The sequence below is a fragment of the Arachis duranensis genome, chromosome 8 (assembly GCF_000817695.3).
Source record: "Arachis duranensis cultivar V14167 chromosome 8, aradu.V14167.gnm2.J7QH, whole genome shotgun sequence".
NCBI classification, from domain to species: domain Eukaryota; kingdom Viridiplantae; phylum Streptophyta; class Magnoliopsida; order Fabales; family Fabaceae; genus Arachis; species Arachis duranensis.
The window spans coordinates 7,241,615-7,264,424 of NC_029779.3; the positions used below are offsets into that span (position 1 = coordinate 7,241,615).

Sequence of the window (22,810 nt, forward strand, 5' to 3'; positions counted from 1 at the left end):
CATCTCAATATGGAGTAACGAATTGTGTATTGAAACAAAATTTGTTAACTATGCCACATGGTATCAACAAGGAATTAAAATGAAAGTTGACTTGGGAAATTAAAAAGGTGGACAAAGCTATAAGTGGTTAATTATATATGATATGATTTTGTGCCATGCAGGGAAAAATGTAAGTATTGTCCACATGCAAACAATTTTGCTGTTTAGAATGAATTATTTAATATACAAGGAAAGTCATATTCAAAAATGAATAGTGAAGTTGACTTATAAGCCTAAAAAAAGTTATTGCATTTCATGATAACAATGTTGCTATTTGGTGGGGTACACCATGACAATGCAACACCTCTCCTAAGTCCTAACACCAACTTTAAAAGGGGGGTTTGCACTTCCTTTCATTCATGCCAAGGCACGTATAGGCTTCGCTTTTGGAACCTCATTTTTACTTATCACTTGCCATGCCTCTCATCAACCTCAAGCCTTGCCTTCTACTTCTTCTCTTCCTCTCCATTCCATTCTCTTCAGGTTAGCAACTTCATTATATTCTCTAACTCTGCGGTTTGTTTACAGCAACAAGACATTTGAGATAGGAACATAGAATCGTATTTAACAGATAAGACATGAAAATAGACATTGTGTCTAAAAATATTGATTTAGTATATTTTATGTTTATTTTAATAGAAAAGACACAGAGACGGACACAATTTATTTTTTATTTTTTTTTCGTTATTCGTATTAATTTTTCATAATTATACTTTTTATTATTATATTTTTTTCTTCAAAATTTTTGAATAAATAAAATGAGAATAAATAAAATTTTCATAATTTGTTCTACTTTATTACCAAACAAAATATAAAACTACTAAATTTTATGTATTTGTCTTTTATATCTTGTTGTTCTTAGTGTCATGTCTTGTCCTATTTTAAAAAATAAACGCAGTTCAATATCTTCTATCACATCTCAACAGTGAATTTTACTATATTAATTTACCGGTTATTAGACTCATTTTTTCACTTTAAAGAAACTTGATCAACAATAATATAATATTGTTTAATCTATGTAATCGATTTTATTCAGAGATATTCCTTCTTTCAGGTTTGGTTGAAGGCTTTAGGGATAACATGTATACTACTCATCATGTACTTTACAAGGTATTCTATTATCTCTTCTATCTCTCTTATTTGAGTTATTTATAAATGGAAAATGTTTTAATTTATTTAGAGTCGTTAAAAAAATTATCAGAATTGCTTAAAAAAATGTAACAAAAACACTCTAACTAAACTTTTTTGAAAATCATTCATAACTTGTGCCAAATTATTCGAAAGCTGTGTAGAAGTGTTATTTTCAATAATGTCATAATGAAGAATAAATTAAACCGTTTGAGTTAGAAACTTAGAATACTGGAGATAAAATATCTCCATAAAGTAAATATAGAGGATATGCTTGGAATTTAATAATGCTAATTATATAATAAAAAATTGAAAAACTTGTATGATGTTTGATGTTTAGATAGTGTTGATCTTTTAACTAATTAGTAAGTGCTTTTTCATTACGAAGGATGGTGGCATGAAGATGAAATCAAGGAAACTGTTTTCCCATGAATTTGTGTTGGATTACGATGAAGCAGGAGCAAATCCAAAGCACACAAAGAAGCCTGGCAAGGGCCCTTGAATAATAATGAATATGATACTTTTTTTAGTACAACCCTAATGATCACATATAATATATAATAATAAAAGTTATCATAATAATCCTATAGCCCTTATTTCAAAATGTTTTGTTAATGTATAATGAGACATATGATATATTTATTATAGACCCCCGGGACTACTACTTGTGTGAATTTAGTGACTTACTATGAGACAATAAAGTTTTTGATATCTTATTATATGTGTAATTGGACCATATATGTTGCATATTTATGGACCATTAAGTGCTGTGGTAGTAATTAAGTTGAAAGAAAAAGAATAGTCTTGCCATTTATTAACTTGCAATAAACCATGCCTAAGTTTATCTCCCTTTTCACAAATTAAATAGAAAACCAATAAAATTTAGGGTCTATTGGGATAGATTTATAAGTATTTTTTTAATTTTAAATTTATAAAAATGTATAATATTAATGTTTGGTACAATTTTTAATACCAAATTGTAATTTTTTAAAAAGTTATTTAAATGTTTATAAAAAAGTTAAAAAAATAATTTCTTTCGTAGCAAAAAGCTTTTTAGGTCCAATTTGGATAAATAATTTAATTAAGCTCCTTTTAAAAAAATATCTTAAACAACAAATGACTATATTAAAAATAACTTATTGTTGTGATAAGCATGGGTGAATGCTCGTGACTTCCTTCACAATTTGGGCTGCCAACCTTTTCGATAAAGAATTTGGTTTTATCAAGAGAAGACCATATTTAATTATCTTTGAAAGCACAACTTTTATGTGCCTATAAATAAGAGTATGATATGAAGCAATTGACACACAAAAATAAACAATCAATAACAACGTTCTCTCTCTTATATTCTCTCTCTTTTTTTATTTTACAAGTATTTTAAATACTTCTTTCTCTTACTCTTTATATAAAATATTAGTAAATATATTAATCATCTCTATTATATTGAGATAGTAATTGTGGTGAATATTGTTATCTAATTATACTTCCTTATTTTATATTACCTCTTCCTTATTTATTTTTTATTTGGTTATTTTACAACACGTTATCAGCACGAAACTCTAACGAAATTTTAGGAAGACTACAGGTAACAAATTTTTATTATGTCGAAACTCTCTCATCTTAAATATAATACTTTTGATATATTTGGAAATAATTATTTATCATGGATATAGATGTTGAAATCCATCTTGATTCAATGGATCCTGGAGATACTATTGAGGCCGAAAATAATACATCCCAAAAGGATATAGCCAAAGCCATGATTTTTCTTCGTCGTCATCTTGACGTATGATTGAAAAATGAATATCCCATATTAAAAGATCTTGTAGATCTGTGGAAAGACCTTAAAGAAAGGTACAATCATCAAAAGACGGTGATACCTCATTAAGCCTGATATGTTAGAAAAAAACTTTCTCGACCTTTCATGCCTCGAATGTGCTCCTGCAGTAGCAATCGAGAAAAAGAATTTAAAAATTTTTGAACTAATCTCTTACTTTCTTGTTGCTAAACGCAAAAATGAGTTGCTCTTAACAAATCATGAAGTGTGCCCAACTGGTGCCGCTCCATTTCCTGAAGTAAATGTGGTAAATCATTACCCCAGAAGAGGTAAATGGCAAAGTTTTAGTAGTAAGAAAAATTATGGAAGGAAAAGAAATTATGTTCACAAGAAAAGATCTCATAAGAAGTGGGATAAAAAAAAGAAACAATGGGCAAAGTATATCAATTGAGGATAAATGCTTCCGTTGTGGTGGAAAGGGCCATTGGTCACGTACCTGTCGTACCCCAAGGCACCTAGTTGATCTTTATCAAGCATCCTTGAAAAAGGATGACAAAGAAAAGAAAACAAATTTTGTTTCAAATGATGAAAATTCCACCACTCATTATAATGTATAATTTCTTTGAGGATCCTAAAGGAAATATTGACTATTTGATCAATGATGGAATAGTTTAATATGTGTGTTTATTAAGTATTCATGTGAATAATTTTACTGTGCATGTACTTCTACTCATTTTATTATTATTATCATTTGTTTTTGAAGAAAAATGGTAAGGACATATTCTGAAGATATTTGCCTTGCGGATAGTGCAAGTTCGCACACTATTCTTAAAAGTACTATATATTTTACCCATCTTGTGCCAAAAGACGAATATGTTAATACTATTATTGGCTCATGCAATGTGATAGAAGGCTCCGGAAGAGCTACAATTTTATTTTCTGGAGGAACAAAATTTGTAATAAATAATGCACTATTATCTACCAAGTCTTTGAGGAACTTGTTGAGTTTCAAAGATATTCGCAGAAATGGTCAAATGGATATCATATTGAAACAATGAATGAGGAAAATCATGAGTATTTATGTATCACAACTCATGATTTAAATAAAAATGTTATATTAAAAAAGTTACCCTCACTTTCATCTGGGTTGTATTATACCAAGATTAGTGCAATTGAATCACATGCCATTGTAAACCAGAAGTTTACTAGCCCAAATGAATTTATAACTTGGCATGATAGATTGGGTCATCTGAAAACAACCATGATGAGGAGAATTATTGAAAACTCTCATGGACATTCACTAAAGAACCAGAAGATTCTTAAAACTAGTTAATTTTGTTGTGCTGCATGTTTTCAGGGAAAGTTAATTTTAAGGCCATCATCAGTAAAGATTAGATTTGAGTCCCTGAATTCCTAGAAAGGATTCAAGGTGATATATGTGGACCTATTCATCCACCATGTGAATCTTTTAGATATTTTATGGTCCTGATAGACGCATCTTCGAGATGGTCATATGTGTGCTTATTATCTTCTCGCAACCTGGCGTTTGCGAGATTACTGGCTCAAATTATTCGATTAAAAGCACAATTTCCAGAAAATCCAATCAAAGCAATTCGTCTTGATAATGCTGGTGAATTTACTTCCCAAGCTTTTGATGCTTATTGTATGGCTAATGGAATAAGTGTTGAACATCCAGTAGCTTATGTTCACACACAAAATGGGTTAGCAGAATCACTTATTAATCACCTCCAATTAATTACTAGACCCTTACTTATGAGAACAAATCTCCCAACCTCGGTTTGGGGCATGCTATTTTACATGCCGCAGCACTTATTCGTTTGAAGCTAACGAGTTACCATCAGTTCTCTCCTATGCAATTAGCTTTTGGCCAGCAGCCAAATGTTTCCCATTTAAGAATATTTGGGTGTGTGATATATGTTCCCATTGCACCACCTAGTCGTACCAAAATGGGACCCCAAAGAAAATTGGGATATATGTTGGATATGATTCTCCCTCTATAGTGAGGTATCTTGAGATACAAACTGGAGATATATTTAAAGCCCGGTTTGCGGATTGTCATTTTGATGAATCAAAATTTCCAACATTAGGGGGAGAGAATAAGCTTCCTGAAAAGGAACTTAATTGGAATGCATCATCGTTGATGCATTTAGATCCCCGATCAAGATAATGAGAACTAGAAGTTCAAAAGATTATACATTTGCAAATAATAGCAAATGAATTTTCCTGAAGCATTTTCTGATATAAAGAGGATAACTAAATCTTATATACCAGCGAAAAATACCTCAATTCGAATTGATGTCCCAGTAGAACAAGTAGCCACTGAAGCAAATTCACGCCAGAAGCGTGGCAGGCCTATCGGTTCCAAAGACAAAAATTCTCGAAAGCGTAAAGAGGTAAATAATATTCCTGTTGAAAAAGACATAGTAGAGACACCTGCAGTTGTCCAAAATTCTGATATAGTTTTAATGCCAAAAGACGTTCAGGTACTTGAAAATTGTGAAAATGACGAGATCTCGATAAATTATGTCTTTACAAGAAAGAAATGAAACTGAAATAAGACAATTGTCAATGAAATATTTGCATATAATGTGGCATTGAATATTATGCATGAAAGTAAGGATCTTGAGCCAAGATCAGTCGAAGAATGTCGACAAAGGAATGATTGGCCAAAATGGAAAGAAGCCATGAAGGCTGAGTTAGACTCACTTGCAAAACGTGAAGTCTTTGGACCTGTAGTCCGTACACTAGAAGATGTAAAACCTGTTGGATACTGGTGGGTATTTGTGAGAAAACGAAATGAGAAAAATAAAGTTTTGCGCTACAAAGCCCGACTTGTGGCACAAGGGTTTTCTCAAAAGCCTGTTATAGATTACGAAGAAATGTATTCCCCTATAGTAGATGCGATAACATTGCGTTATTTGGTCAGTTTATCTGCATATCATAAACTGCATATGCATTTAATGGATGTGGTAACGACCTATTTATACGGCTCATTATATTGGAATATCTATATGAAAGTCCCTGAAGGACTAAAGGTGTCTAAACTATCCAATGAATATTCGTAGGGGGTTATACTCAGTTAAATTGCAAAGATCTTTATATGGTCTGAAGCAATCTGAACGAATGTGGTATAATCGTCTTACTGAGTATCTGGCCAGAAATGGATTCAAGAATGATGATATCTGTCCATGTGTTTTCATAAAGAAATTTGCATCTGGATTCATTATAAGTGCTGTGTACGTTGATGATTTAAATATCATTAGAACTCTTGAAGAGATTCCAACAATTATAAAAACTCTAAAAGAAGAGTTTGAAATGAAAGATCTTAGAAAGACTAAATTTTGTCTCGGCCTGCAGATCAAGCATATAAAAAAATAGAATCTTTATTCATCAAACAACATACACAGAGAAGATCTTGAAAAGATTTTATATGGATAAGTCACATCCCTTGAGTACCCCAATGATCGTAAGATCTTTGGATGTGGAAAAGGATCAATTCCGTCCTAAGGAATAGAATGAAGATATCCTTGGTCTTGAAATACCATATCTTAGTGCTATTGGCGCACTAATGTATCTTGCTAATAATACACGACCTGATATATCATTTGCTGTGAATTTACTAGCAAGATATAGTTCCTCTCCAACCAAAAGACATTGGAGTAGAATCAAACAGATCTTTCGATATCTTCATGGAACGGTTGATATGGGATTGTTTTATCCCTATGGATCCAAGTCACAATTAGTTGGCTATGCAGATGCTGGATATTTGTCTGATCCACATAAAAGGAGATCTCAAACAGGATACCTATTCACATATGGTGGTACAGCTATATCATAGAGGTCCACAAAATAGACGATTTCAGCAACATCCTCTAATCATGCTGAAATACTAGCGATACATAAAGCTAGTCGCGAGTGCTTTTGACTAAGGAGTGTGATCCAATATATTCTGTCATCATGTGGACTGATTGATCATAAGATAGCTCCAATTGTCCTGTTTGAAGATAATACAGCATGCATTGCTCAACTTAAAGGCGGATACATCAAAGGTGATAGAACAAAGCATATTTCTCCCAAATTCTTCTTCACTCGTGGTCTTCAAAATCAAGGGACAATTGATATCTGACGGATCCGCTCAAGTGATAATCTGGCATATTTATTCACAAAGTCACTCCCAAAATCCTCCTTTAAAAGATTGGTACATGAGATTGGGATACGCCGATTTCGAGACATCAACTAATGTCGACAAGAGGGGGAGACTGTACTCTTTTTTCCTTGGTCAGGTTTTTTTCCCATTGTATTTTTCTTGACAAGGTTTTTAATGAGGCAGTCCCCATCACTAAAGGATATTGTACTCTTTTTCCTTCACAAGATTTTTTTCCATTGAATTTTTCTTTAGTAAAGTTTTAACGAGGCAATAATCCTAAATGGTCATTAAAGGGGGAGTGTTATGATAAGCATGGGTGGATGCCCATTTAATGAATTGTGACTTCCTTCACAATTTGGGCTGCCAACCTTTTCGATAAAGAATTTGGTTTTATCAAGAGAAGACCATATTTAATTACCTTTGAAAGCACAACTTTTATGTGCCTATAAATAAGAGTATGATATGAAGTAATTGACACACAGCAATAAACAATCAATAACAACGTTTTCTCACTCTCTTATATTCTCTCTCTTTCTTTATTTTACAAGTATTTTAAATACTTCTTTCTCTTACTCTTTATATATAATATTAGTAAATATATTAATCATCTCTATTATATTGAGATAGTAATTGTAGTGAATATTGTTATCTAATTATACTTCCTTATTTTATATTACCTCTTCCTTATTTATTTTTTATTTGGTTATTTTACAACACTTATAAATAAGTTATTTTTTGTTTAGATTTTTAGTTCTAAAAGTGCTTATTTTATAGAAATATGATAAAAAGTAGTAGTATTATAAGGGAAGTAATTTTTTTAACTTCTCTTTAAACTCCTAAATAGCTTCTTAAAAAACTGCAATTTGGTTTTGAAAATTGCACCAGACATTAATACTACTACTTTTCATAAGTTAAAAGTTCAAAAAAATTACTTTTGAAACTTCCCAAATAGGTCCTAATATTCTTCTCTTAAAATAAACACTTTTAAAACTAAAAAATCAAATACAAAATAACTTATTTATAAATTATTTTTAATATAGACATTTATTATTTAAACTATTTTTTCAAAAAAAAACTTAATTAAATTATTTATTCAAACTGACCTTAATCTAAATCCACATTTTTCTACTAATGAAACTTGTTCACTCACACTCACTACATTCAATATCAACGAGCATTAATATCAGTTAAACTTAGCTTCTAATGCGCCAAATTATTCAGGTCTTTTAAGTATTAATTACACACAAGAAACAGGTTTGATACCAAAATCTAAAGGTACAAATATTATTATTATTTTGTAGGTTAACTTTTGGTGCTTGCCTAACATAGTGAAAGTTGGATCCATTATGCATACATGTGCTGGTAGAGAATTTTAAACGTCAAAGCAGGCTATGTATCTTTTGACCCGACTTAAACCGAATTAGTTAAAGAATAACTATGTATATACAAAAGAAAAAAGTTGAGGGCAATCCATGCTTTGAAATAAAATTCTTAATTTTAGGAATAAAACATTGATTTAACCCCTTAAGATAAAAGAAAAGACAAATCCTTAGTGTCCTAAAACAAGTAGATTCTATCTCTGTGTATATACATGATTATCACTGGTATTTTATTTTTTTATCTTTTGTGAATCTATAATGAAAGCTGAGACGAAAACCAAATTCCAATGGACACAATACCAATGGTAGCAAGGGCTTGAAGCAGCTCCAATACCATATTTTGTTGCTGCACTGCCACATTCTCCCAATCCGTCTTCCTGCAATCATCAACTTTTATTTTCACAAACACCAATCATCACAACTTTGTTACCAAATAATAATCAAATACGTACCCTAAATCAGCAATTATAATGCTCACATTATCCTGTGTTCTACGGTCCTGCAGTGTATATATATACTCACGCATTACAAAAACTAAACATTTCCATCAAAAGTATATTTTTTGTCTCTAGAGTTTGCAATTTTTTTCAAAAATACCCCTAACGTTTTCGATTCATTCAATTTTGTTCCTAACATTTTGGATGGAGTTAATATTCAGGTATAATTTTGATGCAAATAAAAAACATTAGGAACAAAATCGAATGCAATTAAACGTTAGGGGTGTTTTTGAAGAAATTCACAAACATCAAAAACAGAAAACATATTTACTCTCATAATTTCATGACATCTGCTAAACACTTACCATAGCTGCTTGTGCAAGTGCTTCACAGGCTACCTGAAACAAGAAAGGAAATAAATAAATAAATATTAGGTGTTTTCAAAAGTACCCATCTTTTAAAAGCGGTAAGCACGAGTACTGAACATAAAATGAGGAGCTTGTATTTTTAAAAAACACAAACACCTCTTCGAAAAGTCTTACCAAACCAAACTAAACCAAACCTTACTGTATTGATATGAAATACCTGAATGTTTCCATGCTTTTGTAACTGTTCCCTCACAAAGGAAACTGCATCTGAGCTGCAATGTAGGAAGAATGTGAAGGTAAATTTTGTGATCTAGCAAGAAAGAAAAATGGTAGAGAAATGAGTCTAGGTATCATTCAATGGACCTGCTCATATAATCCCATAAGCCATCTGATGCTAATACTATAAACTCAGCATCTGAGCCAAGATCTACTTGATAAATATCAGGGTATGCAACAACTAAATCATTGTTGAGCCGTACCCTGGATGATAAAAACATATCATATGTTAGAACCATTCTTACTTAAGGAATAAGGAATTGGAAGAACTTTGTAGCAACATACCGAGAAATAAACTTTTCTGACCATCGTCCTTCTTGAACTCCTTTTTGTAGCATCCTTTTTCACAGCAAAAGGTAGATGAACCTTAGGAAAAAATAAATAGCATTGAGCTGTTTGTACTAGTAGCAATAATGAAGAGATTAGGAGTGTACTCATTCTTCTTTGTTTTGTATCTTAAGTCCCCGAATGCACGAGATACAGCAATGTCTCCACAAATTCTACCATTCACAATCTATAGATAACATAGTTTTTGAGTTATCAAACCATGAATTGGAATTCAAAGTTGTCACAATTCATCTAAAGTTGTAAATTGAGGAATAAGGAAAACACACCCATCCACCTGCTTCTCTGATTCTTTTGATTTCTTGAAGAGAAGCCTTGTTGCTCCCATATGGTCTGTGAGGACTAGTAACCATTTCTGCTTTTCCAGCTCTAGATAGAACCTATAAAACCAATATGGGACACTTCAAATTAACAGCATACTCTGTATCCAAAACTTATTGTAAGATTGATAATACATACCACAGATGAGTCGCCAATGTGTGAAACGAGCAGCGTATCGTCCCCTATGAACACTGCAGTTGCTGTTGCGCCCGATTCGTCCTCCTCTCCCTTCATTTCAAGCCTTTAAAAAATGAAATACTGTCTAAACCTTCAATTGAATCATACCAATATGGAAACCAATTCAATTGTAGACTAGTTTATTGGGTTTACCATTTTAACAACTTGGCATCAGCTTTGGCAAATGCTTGCTCTAATGCTTCTTTAGTGGCTTTGAAATCTTTCTCAACCAATACTAACCCACCTTGTAAGGCTTCAAGACACTCCTTGTAGAGCTCATCCCTATGGTTTGCACTTGCCACATCAAATCAACAAATCAGATTATGCAAAGAAACCAATCACATATCCTTAAATGAATCAACATTGAAGGTGCAATAGACCTGAGGAACTCAACAGAAGAGAAGCCTCCATGGCCATCAAAAACAGCAGCAAAAGAGAATCCATGAAGGCCATCAGGGCGAACAATGATATCATCCTCCATCTCTTCCCTTAAACCCTGCAAAGCTATGGATCCCCATCTTACACCAGGAGCCTCAGCTAAAGATGAAGGTGCATCAATGGCAATGGCAGAGTAGCACCTGCTTGTGCATGTAACAGCAGCAAAGGGGTTTCTGTGGTTGGAGGAGAAGCGGCTATGGAGCTTGCCCAAGAGGAATCTTTGTATATATGAGCTTGATAAGGCCATTACCTACCTGCTGCTACCACAGTGCACAAGGGTTCAGAGAATCTTCAAACTGAAACTGAAAGCAAGGGTGGATAAGTGAGTTAATAGGAGCCTCTAACTGCTTTAACGGATTGGATTCTCTTCTTGTATGAGATGATATTCTCCACAAGGATTTTGGACCATTAATTAACCTACAAACTCACGTCATGTGCCCAAGTTTGATTGGTCAAACTTGATACTTAACACTATTTGTCTACACAATGCATGGTTCTGCCTCACTTCATATCAGATAAGGTTTCCTTTCTACTAATTACTCAACCTATCAACATGCTGCTGCTTCTTTCATCTTTCACAAATTACTATATTTGAGTAATATATATGAATTACTACTTTTCTTAATGCTATGCTCGGTTGGAAGCAAAGAAATAGAGAGAAAGAAAATAGAAAGGAAAAAAATTGAATAAATTTTTATTTGTTTAGATGTGTTTGGATGAAAGAAAAATAAGAAAAAAAGAAATGTTATAAAAAAGACAATTTTACCCTTTGTATTATAAAATATATTAAAAAAAAGTAAAGAGGTAATATAGAAAGTGTAGAGAGAAATTAGTTTTCTCTCATTTTCCTTAGATTGTTGGAGAGAAAATAAATTAGTGGTCCCACCAATATTTTTCCATTCCTTTTCTTTCCTCCTCTATCTCTCTCTTCAACCAAACAACGAAAAATAATCATTTTCATTCTTATTTCCTTCCTTTCCTTTTCTTTCCTTCTATTTTTCTTTCAAACAAACATAGCATAAAAGAATCCCGCTAGGAAGTCAATAGAGTATCTATACAATGTGTACAATTGGCTGTTTATTTGGCCCAATATAAGTTAAAAAATGAACATTCAGGATAAAATACTACTAATTTCTCAAATACAATACACCCATACTATGCAAAGATAATAAACATCTGATATCCTACTGAATCGAACATGCCTAAACTTCTATTATACACATTGTACATATACTCTATTGGCTCCCTAATCCCTATACTTTCTCTTTATATAAATACAAACTACAATTGCTAATGATCTATTGATGAGTGCCAAAATACCTTCTCAACATAGACTAACATCAACTCTGTCAATAGTCAAGTTAATTAGAGATTTAATTTATCACCCTACCGTTTTATGATATAAGCAAAATCAACATTTGATCTAAAGCAAAACTACTGCCCAATCTGCAACACTTCATAACATAACCATTTGTGCTCAACAATAGTCCAAAAATCAGCATTTACATCTTTGCTAAAATAAAATGCATTTTTACACCCTAAACATGACCTGAAAATCCCACCATACTTTGCAAAGTGGGTAACAACAACCACAACAAAACAAACACTTACATTTCTGATGGCGTGTCGTGTCATTTTTGCTAATCCACAAATACATGAAAAAGTTCCAAGGAGCTCTTGGTTCTGTTAAGGAATCAAATTTCAACTATTTGTATTAAAAGTAATTCATATTCTTAAATAGCTATATATATTATTTCAATTAACCTTAAAATATAAACAGAATTAATCACCCTAAATTCTAAGCACAACTACAATATAACTAGCATTAAGTGTCCTACAAGTGGCATTTTCATAATGATATATTTACTTCAAACTTTTAACTAGTAACTAATCCTTTAAAAATGAGGAGAATGAGTTTTTTTTTTTTTATAATATATACCAGATTTTGTATTGACGTTCAATGGCTCTCAATTTTCATGAAACAAGAATAATCAAAGTTATTGTAATATGTTGGGACTAAAAATATAAAAATGCTACTAGCAAATAAAAAATCAATCATTGAAACAGTCATTAAGTTTTTGTATATAAATATATTGAAGTTTTTGCGTAAATTGTCTCTGTCTATTATCATTAACTTCTACTAGCAATATGACTTACATTCATTCTCTATTATAATAACAGTATTATTTCCATTATAATCTATATGAATTACAAACTCCAATTTCAAAGAGACTCATATTCTTCTAAATCATTTAAGCTACTCCAAGATTAATAATTCACTTAAGTGCTAATTCAATCTAGTTAAGAAAAAATAAGTACACTCTAACTCAATATATTTTCGAAATTAAAATACTCAATCAAAAATTAAATAGTTTTTGTATGCACTATTCTCTTTAGCTTTTATATTTCTTAAATTAAATTTAAATCTAGACATAAAAGAAGCAAAAACACACTCAAATAACAAAAAAAATAAAAAGTTGTTTGTATGATCTCTAATATACACGAAAATAGTTGCTTCTATCTTAGATGAAATCTTGTATAGAGCTTGATATCTTCTCTTTAATATTGGAATGATTCCTCAATTCATCAAATAGCCGATGCATCATTTATGAGTTTATTCCGTTAATATTAAAATAGAATCTTTATCTTGATAATGTGCAACAACTATCCAAACATTCATAATAATATATTTTCAGGTTTGGTTTAATATCTTCAATGATATTCCTCTTGATAATGCTGATTTGTATAGTCCCATCTTACTAGTTCGGTCATCCCTGATTGATTCCTATATTACTTATTATAATAGTTAGTTAATTATGTTTGTCATCATAAGATACCAAATTAAATATTATCCCAACATATATAAATTAGAGTTTAATTTTGATGAATTGTCTATGTAAAATAATTTTATACGTGTATTCAATTATACGATGTCACATCAGTAAAAATAATTACCTTTCACATTAATCACGTAAATAATCATCCAAAAGAACGAATGTAATTACACAATTATATAATTTGCACTATCAATACATTAAAATTAAACTCATATAAATTATTTACAAAAGTAATAATATTACTCTTATTTTCAATAATATTATTTCTAACATAAAAGAATTGTATTTTATATGAATTTATAAAAAAAATAGTGAGATTATTAAAACAAAAATAACATTATTATCATTTATTATTTAACTCATCTTTAATATATATTTTATTTTTAGATATACTACACATCCAAGTAATATTGCTATCCAAGTCCAATTAAGTAGACCCAACACTAACAAAAATCACTTTCATTAAAAAGAGCGTGATCACACGCGGCACATCATTCTTCCAACTAAGTCATTTACGTTCACGTGCGGGGCTTTACGTTATCGTCGTCGTTGTCGTCTTTCTCTTCTTCGCGTTCCTCCTCCGCCTTCTCCTCCTTCTCTTTCTCCTTCTCTTTCTCCTTTGCGTATTTTTTCCTCATCGTCATTCTTTTGTTACTGCTGTTATTATAGTAGAAGGTGAGGAGAAAGAGTTTTAAATTGTGCAGGGCAACGATTCCAAATGCACCTTAATTCACTCAGAAATGAACCGAAATTACATAACAATTGCAACACAATTAATTGAGAAATGAATCGAAATTTACCATAATGATTGCGACACATAAAATTAGTTTAAAAATAAGCACACAAACAAGACTGAATCATGAACAAAAATATATCTAAAATCAATTTTGGATCAGACAACATCATTAATATGTTTCTTTTTTTTTGTTTGATGTTTTCTTCTCTTTTTCTTGATTTTATTCCTCTTAATGAGTAAATAAAAAAATTTGAGAAAATAAAATAAGAAAGTGAAAATGAAGAAGAAAAAGATAAAAAAAAGGAAGAAGATAGAAGAAGCAGTAAAAGATGAGGAGAAAGAGTTTTAAATTGTGCAGGACAACGAGTCCAAATGCACCTTAATTCACTCAGAAACGAATCAAAATTACATAACAATTGTGACACAATTAACTCAGAAATAAACCGAAATTGGAAAACAAGCATACAAACTAGACTGAATCATGAGCAAAAATACATTCAAAATTAATTTTGGATCACACAACGTCATTAATGTTTCTTCTTTTTTGTTTGATATTTTTTTCTCTTTTTCTTGATTTTATTCCACCTATGAGAGTGAAACAAGAAGAACTATAAGAAAATGAAAAAAAAAAGAAGATGATGAAGAAGAAAAAGATGAAAAAGAAGAAGAAGAAGCAACAGAAGATAAAAAGGAAGCGGAGAAAGAGTTTTGAATTGTGCAGGATAACGAGTTCAAATGCACCTTAATTCACTCAGAAATAGATCGAAAAGTGAAATTACATAAGGTGAGGAGAAAGAGTTTTGAATTGTGCAGGATAACGATTCCAAATGCACCTTAATTCACTGAGAAATGAACCGAAATTACATAATGGATTGTAACACAATTAATTTAGAAATGAACCCAAATTACATAATAATTGTAATACAATTAATTGAGAAATAAATCGAAATTTACCATAATGATCTTATGATGGTATTGAGGGTTTAAAGAAAAAAGAAAGAATAATTAGGAGGTAGAAAGAATAAGAGGAGATTGGAAAATGTTTTTTTTCTCTGATACATTTTGATTTACAACAATTCTTCTAATTTATATATAGCTAGGGATCTATTTATGGAAATATTCTAAATTGATAACATTAATTTTTCCTAATATTTCTCGTGATCCTAAAATATCTCCTTGATTTGATTCAATCTTCTAACACTCTCCCTCAAGATGAGTAGTGGGGTCACCAATGCTCAACTTGCTGAGAACTTCGGCCAAAATTCTGCCTGAGACTGCTTTCATAAGGACATCTGCCAATTGGTCTTCTGATCTGACAAAAGGGAGTTCCACAGTACCTTCTTCAATTTTTTTCTTTGATAAAGTGCCGGTCTATCTCAACATGTTTAGTTTTATCATATTGTATAGGATTCTCTGAGATGCTTATTGCTGTTTTATTGTCACATTTTAATTTACTTGGCAATTGAGGTGAAAACACAATTTCAGATATGAGTTTCTTAATCCAAAGGATTTCAGTTATGCCCTTAGCAATTTCTCGAAATTCTGCTTCAGCACTTAAGAGGGCAACAACCTTCTATTTCTTACTTCTCCAAGCGACTAAGTTACCTCCCACCAATGTAAAGTAGCTTGATGTAGATCTTCTATCATTTGGGTTACCGGCCCAATCAGCATCTGTGTATACTTCAATATTAAGGTGCCCATTTCTTTTGAACCAGATCCCACTTCCTGGAGTTCCTTTCAAGTACCTGACTATTCTCATGACAGCTTCCATATGATTCTCCTGTGGTTGGTGCATAAATTGGCTAACTACCCCTAATGCATAGGCTATATCTGGTCGGGTGTGTGATAAATAGATTAGTTTGCCAACCAAGCGTTGGTACCGCTCCTTATCTACCAATTTAGAGTCTTCCTCTAGTCTCAAGCCATGATTAACTTGCATAGGAGTGTCTGCAGGTTTATAGTCAACCATTCCTGTCTCTGCAAGGAGGTCTAGGATGTATTTCCTCTGAGAGATAAAGATTTCTTTATTGGAGCGTAGAACTTCTATTCCCAAAAAGTGCTTTAATCCATCCAAGTCCTTCATTTCAAATTCTGTGAAGAGATTCCTCCTTAGCCTTGCAATTTCTTCATTGTCACTCCCTGTTATGATCATATCATCCACATAAATTACTAGGCATGTTATTAAATCTCCTCTCCTTTTCAGGAATAAGGTGTGATTTGAGTTATTCTGCTTGTACCTGTATTTCTTCATGGCAACCATGAACCTTCCAAACTAAGCCCGCGGTGATTGTTTCAAGCCATAGAGAGCCTTTTTCAATCTACACACTTCATTCTTCTCAAATCCTTTAGAGAATCCTGGTGGAGCTTCCATATATACCTCTTCTTTCAACTCTCCATGAAAGAAAGTATTTTTTACATCAAATTGGTGGAGAGACCGATCTTCATTTGCGGCTACTAAGAAGAGGACTCTGTGGTATCAATTTTTGCTACTGGTGAGAAGGTTTCTGAATAATCAATGCCATAAGTTTGTGTGTACCCTTTGGCGACCAGCCTTGCCTTGTAACGTTCTACAGTGCCATCTATCTTGTATTTAATGGTGAATACCCATCGACACCTAACTAGTTTCTTCCCGGCCGATAGAATACATTTTTCCCAGGTTTTGTTCTTCTTCAGGGCTTCCATTTCTGTCTGCATAGCTTCTTGCCATTCAGTCCTTTTACTTGCTTCTTGGACCGTTTTGGGGATGTCTTCAGTTAGGAAGATGCTAGAAAAGGCCTTTGCAACCTCTGTCGCTCCTTCTCTAGTTGTCTTTATTGGGTACTTTGAGTTGCGGGAGACATGTTCTGGAGAGTATTGGTTGGGTAGAACACCTCTGTTTCTTCTTGGAGGAAGTATAAAGGGTTCTCATTCTGATTCTTCAAGTTCCAGAGCTATACTGTCATTGTTAGCAGCTTCATTAAAGTATGGAGTAAATTATTAGAGTGGGATTCACTTACCTCTTGTATAATATTCTCAGAAAGAGTTTCACTGGTTGTGTGTATTGAGTGATTTTTTCATTGAGTAAGGTATGCTCGATGACTCCATCTACTCGCTCTGTTTGAACAGTTTCGAGGCAACAAAGGTTATCTAGCCAACTTGGCGATCTACTAAATTCTTCCTCCTGAACGCCATGATGGCGACGGTAGTAAAATTCAGGCTCTAAGAAATCACAATCCATTGTTACATGAATACAACGAGTGACAGGATTGTAGCATTGATGTCCCTTTTGGTGTGTAGCATACCCAACAAAGACACACTTTTTTGCACAAGGTTCGAGTTTATTCCTATTTGTTTTTGGGATATGGACGAACACAGAGCACCCAAAAACTCGAGGTGGCAAGGTAAGAATGGGGGGAATCTTAGTCTGAGTGGCCAAGATTTGAAGGGGTGTTTTGTTGCCGAGGGCCTGAGTGGGTAGGCAATTGAGAAGGTAGGCTGAGGTTGCAACAGCTTCAGGCCAAAAAGAACTTGACATTTGTGCATAGAAAAGCATGGCTCGAGTCATCTCAAGATTTTTACGATTTTTTCTCTCGGTGACACCATTTTGTTGGGGGGTATTTGGACAGGATGTTTGGTGGATAAGCTCATTCTTTTGGAAGAAGTCTTTCATTGATTGATTTATGAATTCCTCACCATTATTTGACTGGAGTATTTGAATTTTTTTATTGAATTGGGTATGAATCAGTTGGTAAAAATCAAAGAACCAATCAGGAACTTTAGATTTATGTTTCAGAAAATATATCCAAGTCATGCAAGAAAAATCATCCACAAATAATACAAAATATTGAAAGGGATTATTTTGGGACTTCGGTGCGGGACCCCACACATCAGAATGGATAAGAGAAAAGTTAGAATTGACTCTTGTATTGCTTGGAGAAAAAGTAACTCTATGATTTTTTGCACGAATACAAGTCTCACATTTAATAGTTTCAGCGTTTTTCAAAAAAAAAAACTAGGAAATAAAATCTTAAGGTACCCAAATGAGGGGTGTCCCAAACGTCTGTGCCATAACCAAAGTTGCCTGATAACTGTTCCGTGAGCAAGCATGGCATGTCCCTGGTGTGCTACCTCATCAACGTAGTAAAGTCCATCTCTCTCAGTACCACGCCCAATGATCTCCTTCGTAAGAATGTCTTGCAAAAGACAGAAATTGGAATACATAAGTACCACACAATTTAACTCCTTGGTTACTTGGCTAACAGATAATAGTTTAGAAGACAAATCAGGAACATAGAGGCATTTTTCTAATTTTAAATTTTTTGAAAAAACAATAGAGCCTCCCCCCTTTAACTTCAATTAAATCGCCACTAGCAGTCTCAATGTGGGCCTTTAAGGGCTTGGTCAAACTGTCAAAATTCTTGAGTTCATAGGTCATGGTGTCAGTGGCCCCACAATCAAAGATCCACTCTTTTGATTTTTTTTATAGGACCTTGGTTATGGGCCCCATTCCCAGCAATTAAACCAATGCCATTATATGACCTATCTTGGTAGAGTCCGTTACTGCCCTCTTTTTCTCTCTTACCTTGTTGCGTTGGAGCCACCGAAGCCTTACCGTGCTGTGTCCTGCGGTTTTCTCCTTCTTCTTCTCCGGTGTCACTGTTGCTGGTAACCTCCGGGAAGCCCACGGCGGTGGCCCCTCTCCCTTGACCGGATTTGTTCTTTGATTTCTTGTGATTATCCTCCCACCATTCTAGATATCCTACGATTCTGAAGCATGTTTTCTTGGTGTGTTTGTTCATTCCGCAGTGGGTACAGTAAATATAGCTTTTGTCTTCTCTCTCTTTCTCCCGCGATGATGACCACCGTCCAACAGTGTTTGAGCGACCACGCCCTTGACCGCCTTAATCGGTTCTATTTTTCGCAGCAAGGCCTGTCCCAATCTCTCCTTGTGATGCCTCTCCTACGCCATCGGTGGTAGGCTTTAGAATCTGAAGTCGAGCCGCCTCCCTCCGGATAGTGGCGTAGGCAGATTCTACTGAAGGAGCAGGTTCTTGTTTTAATAGATCTCTTCTAACAGTGTCAAATTTGTCATCTACACCAGTTAGAAATTGGTATAGTCTCTCTTCCTGTTTTAATCGATTGAAAGTTGTAATATCTTCTGGGAATTTCATGGGATTTGGTTGTTTTCTGTCTATTGCCATCCAAAATGACTTGTAGTTTGTTCCATAAATCTTCTAGGGTACCTTGTCCTTGTTTTCGCGTGTTTGCTTGTTGATGCAGGTCGTAGATTTGTATCGGATCCATCCCGCTTCCGTATGTGGTTGCCAAGCCATCCCACAAAGCTTTTGCCGTTGGAAATTGAGAGACATTATTCATTAGGCTTACTTTGATGTTCTGGATGATCCAAGTAAAAACAGTCTGGTCTCCTTGCTTCCATTGTTCATATGTCGGTTCTGTTTCTGCTGGTGCTGGGGGTATCCCTGTCAGGTGAGCCTTCTTTCCTCTCCCACCGATTACTTTTCTTATTAGGGTTACCCACAGAGGATAATTATCCCCATTCAATTGGAAACCAATTGATAGATTGTCAGAGTTGTTTTGTGAAGATTGCATTTCAAGGCTGCTCTGCAGCAACTTTGCGATCTGCAGCGTCAGCTCATCGGGTTTGTTTAAATTATTGCCAGTATTAACACTGGTATCTTTGTCAGATGTTGACATTTTGTTTTGGCTAATTTGGCTGAGAGAGTATAGAAACAATGATCCAAATCTGAGTTCCTAGGACCTAACACAGTTCTGATACCATCTTACGATGGTATCGAGGGTTTAAGGGAAAAAGAAAGAATAATTAGAAGGTAGAAAGAATAAGAGGAGATTGAGAAATGTTATTTTTTCTCTGATACATTTTTATTTACAACAATTCCTTTAATTTATAGATAGCTAGGGATCTATTTATTGAAATATTCTAAATTGATAACATTGATTTTTCCTAATATTTCTCGTGATCCTAAAATATCTCCATGATTTGATTCAATCTTCTAACAAATGATTACGACACATAAACTTAGTTTAAAAATAAGCACACAAATAAGACTGAATCATGAACAAAAATATATCTAAAATTAATTTTGGAATAGACAACGTCATTAATATATTTCTTCTTTTTTGTTTGTTTGATGTTTTCTTCTTTTTTTCTTGATTTTATTCCTCTCAGTGAGTAAATAAAAAGTTGAGAAAATAAAACAAGAAAGTAAAAATGAAAAAGAAAAAGATGAAAAAGAAGAAGATAGAAGAGCAGTAGAAGATGAGGAGAAAGAGGAGAAAGAGTTTTGAATTGTGCAGGACAACGAGTCCAAATGCACCTTGATTCACTCAGAAACGAATTGAAATTACATAATAATAATTGTGACACAATTAACTCAGAAATAAACCGAAATTACATAATGATTGCGATACATAAACTCAATTCGAAAACAAGCACACAAACAAGATTGAATCATGAACAAAAATACATTCAAAATTAATTTGGATCAGCCAATATTATTAATATATTTTTTCTTTTTTGTTCGATATTTTTTCTCTTTTTCTTGATTCATTCCTCTGAAGAGAATAAAACAAGAACTATAAGAAAATAAAAAAAAGAGAAAATAAAGAAGAAAAACGTGAAAAAGAAGAAGAAGAAGCAGCAGCAGAAGATAAGAAGAGAAAGATTTTTGAATTGTGCAGAATAATGAGTTCAAATGCACCTTTATTCACTCATAAATGCACCGAAAAGCCAAATTACATAACAATTGCGACATAATTAACTAAGAAATGAACCGAAATTATATAATGATTGCGACACATAAACTCAGTTCGAAAATAAGCACACAAACAAGACTGAATCGTGAAAAAAACACATTTAAAATCAATTTTAAATCAGATAACATTATCAACATGACAAAAATTCAACAATAACAATAACAATAACGACGATAATATGAACTGTGAAAATTAGTAAAGCTAATTTTAGAAAATAAATAAATAAATAATAACTAAATAAAATGAAAGGTAATAAACAATCCTAGTTTATAACCTTAGAATTTTAATGGTTGAAAAAAGAGAAGAATTATATACCTCTAATTGACGGATGGTTCATATTGAAGAGACTCACCTATAAATTGAGTTTTTCTTTAATCCATTTCAATCAAGTCATTAAGATAGAATAACATAATATTTCTTTGAGTAGTTTTCTCCTATATATGTAGAGAGAAGTATGTTCTTCTTTTGTCAAGAGAGAGTGTTATTGTAGTCTCCTTGTGATCGAGAGAAGTTGTAATTCTCAAAGAAAGTTATTGTTTCTATATTTTATACAAATTTCTAATTTTTCATCGCTATATTTTATTGTATCATTGGTCTGATACCTAACAAAAACGATGAAGATAACGAAAAAAAGAACATACATCCGCAAATTTGAAAGAAGAGTAAGAAGAAGAATTTGCCGTGAAAAGTAGAAAGTTGTTTACATTTAAAAGTCAGTTACGGATAGACATGGATGGAGAGGAGGTTATAACAACTTAGTTGGACTTCGTTAGTGAAATGCGTAATGTTATTGTTTTATATTAATAATAGATTTAAAAGCTCAGTTTTAGGATGTGTTTGACAAACGTATTACAGAGGATAAAAGTGGGTTTAAGTTCATTAAGAGCAGAAGTGATTTTGGATCCTAACAACTAGTTCACTTGAAGTATGGCTTGTTGCCGGTTATTATTGGTTTTCTCCATAAGATTTTTTAAATATTTTAATTTTTTATTATTTTTAGTACTTCCCTTCATATTTTAATTTTTTATTATAATTTTATTATAATATGAATTATTGATCTTATTAAAAAGGACAAAGTAAATAAAAAACTGATCATATATAATAATACAATCATAAGTAATAAAATTTTACAGTCTAAAACAATACTAAATAAAAGAATACTAAAAGTACTAAAAAATTATAGAATATTTTTTTGTTTGATATTATAAAATTTTTCATTGTAATTCTTGTGTATGATTTATTATTCTAATTTTTTATAATATGTATTATTGTTTCTATAGAAATGATAAATTAAATAAAAAAATTAACCATAAATAATAATAAAAGTATAACTAATAAAAAATTAGAACCTGTAATACAATTAAAATTATTGAGAGTACTTAAAAAGAGCACTAAAATATGTTATTTTATATGTTATTTTTAATTTAATAAATAACTATTAATTTTTATTAAAAAATACTTAAAAAGTTCTCAATTTTTATATTATTTTTAATTTAATAAATAAATATTAAATTATAATAATAAAAAATTATAACATACTAAAATAGGATACTTAAAAAAATATTATATAATATAAAAAAATACTTGAAAAAATATATAAAAATTCTTAT

The 22,810-nt window shown here is 32.3% G+C and overlaps 2 protein-coding genes across 3 annotated transcripts; one reads left to right on the forward strand and one right to left on the reverse strand.

Annotated features, from left to right (window-relative positions):
- Positions 1-387: 387 nt before the first annotated feature.
- Positions 388-1,903, forward strand: LOC107460488 (uncharacterized). The gene is made up of 3 exons (XM_016078848.3): positions 388-522; positions 1,094-1,149; positions 1,556-1,903. Exons 1-3 carry the CDS (start codon positions 456-458, stop codon positions 1,667-1,669), a joined length of 237 nt encoding a protein of 78 aa, XP_015934334.1. The 5' UTR covers positions 388-455; the 3' UTR covers positions 1,670-1,903.
- A 6,362-nt stretch (positions 1,904-8,265) lies between these two features.
- On the reverse strand, positions 8,266-11,219 carry LOC107460517 (protein phosphatase 2C 57). Of its 2 annotated transcripts, none has more exons than XM_016078891.3 (11): positions 10,796-11,219; positions 10,569-10,709; positions 10,377-10,479; positions 10,187-10,297; positions 10,007-10,086; positions 9,858-9,911; positions 9,660-9,776; positions 9,514-9,568; positions 9,294-9,326; positions 8,944-8,990; positions 8,266-8,868 (listed from the first exon to the last, which is right to left on the reverse strand). In XM_016078891.3, exons 1-11 carry the CDS (start codon positions 11,098-11,100, stop codon positions 8,745-8,747), a joined length of 1,170 nt encoding a protein of 389 aa, XP_015934377.1. In that variant the 5' UTR covers positions 11,101-11,219; the 3' UTR covers positions 8,266-8,744. The 2 variants fall into 2 exon arrangements, with proteins under 2 accessions (XP_015934377.1, XP_015934378.1); XM_016078892.3 differs by having other exon boundaries at positions 8,275-8,868; positions 10,569-10,697; positions 10,796-11,215.
- Between the last annotated feature and the right edge of the window lie 11,591 nt (positions 11,220-22,810).

What these genes read in the sequence shown, in the direction of transcription:
- LOC107460488 (XM_016078848.3), top strand. Translation starts at nt 456, where the DNA reads ATGCCTCTCATCAACCTCAAGCCTTGCCTTCTACTTCTTCTCTTCCTC. An exon ending in CTCCATTCCATTCTCTTCAG is followed by an intron (nt 523 to 1,093) that starts GTTAGCAACTTC and finishes TCCTTCTTTCAG; the next exon opens with GTTTGGTTGAAGGCTTTAGG. An exon ending in CTCATCATGTACTTTACAAG is followed by an intron (nt 1,150 to 1,555) that starts GTATTCTATTAT and finishes TTCATTACGAAG; the next exon opens with GATGGTGGCATGAAGATGAA.
- LOC107460517 (XM_016078891.3), bottom strand. Translation starts at nt 11,100, where the DNA reads ATGGCCTTATCAAGCTCATATATACAAAGATTCCTCTTGGGCAAGCTC. An exon ending in TCAGAGAAGCAGGTGGATGG is followed by an intron (nt 10,087 to 10,186) that starts GTGTGTTTTCCT and finishes TGTTATCTATAG; the next exon opens with ATTGTGAATGGTAGAATTTG. An exon ending in TCAGAAAAGTTTATTTCTCG is followed by an intron (nt 9,777 to 9,857) that starts GTATGTTGCTAC and finishes TTTATCATCCAG; the next exon opens with GGTACGGCTCAACAATGATT.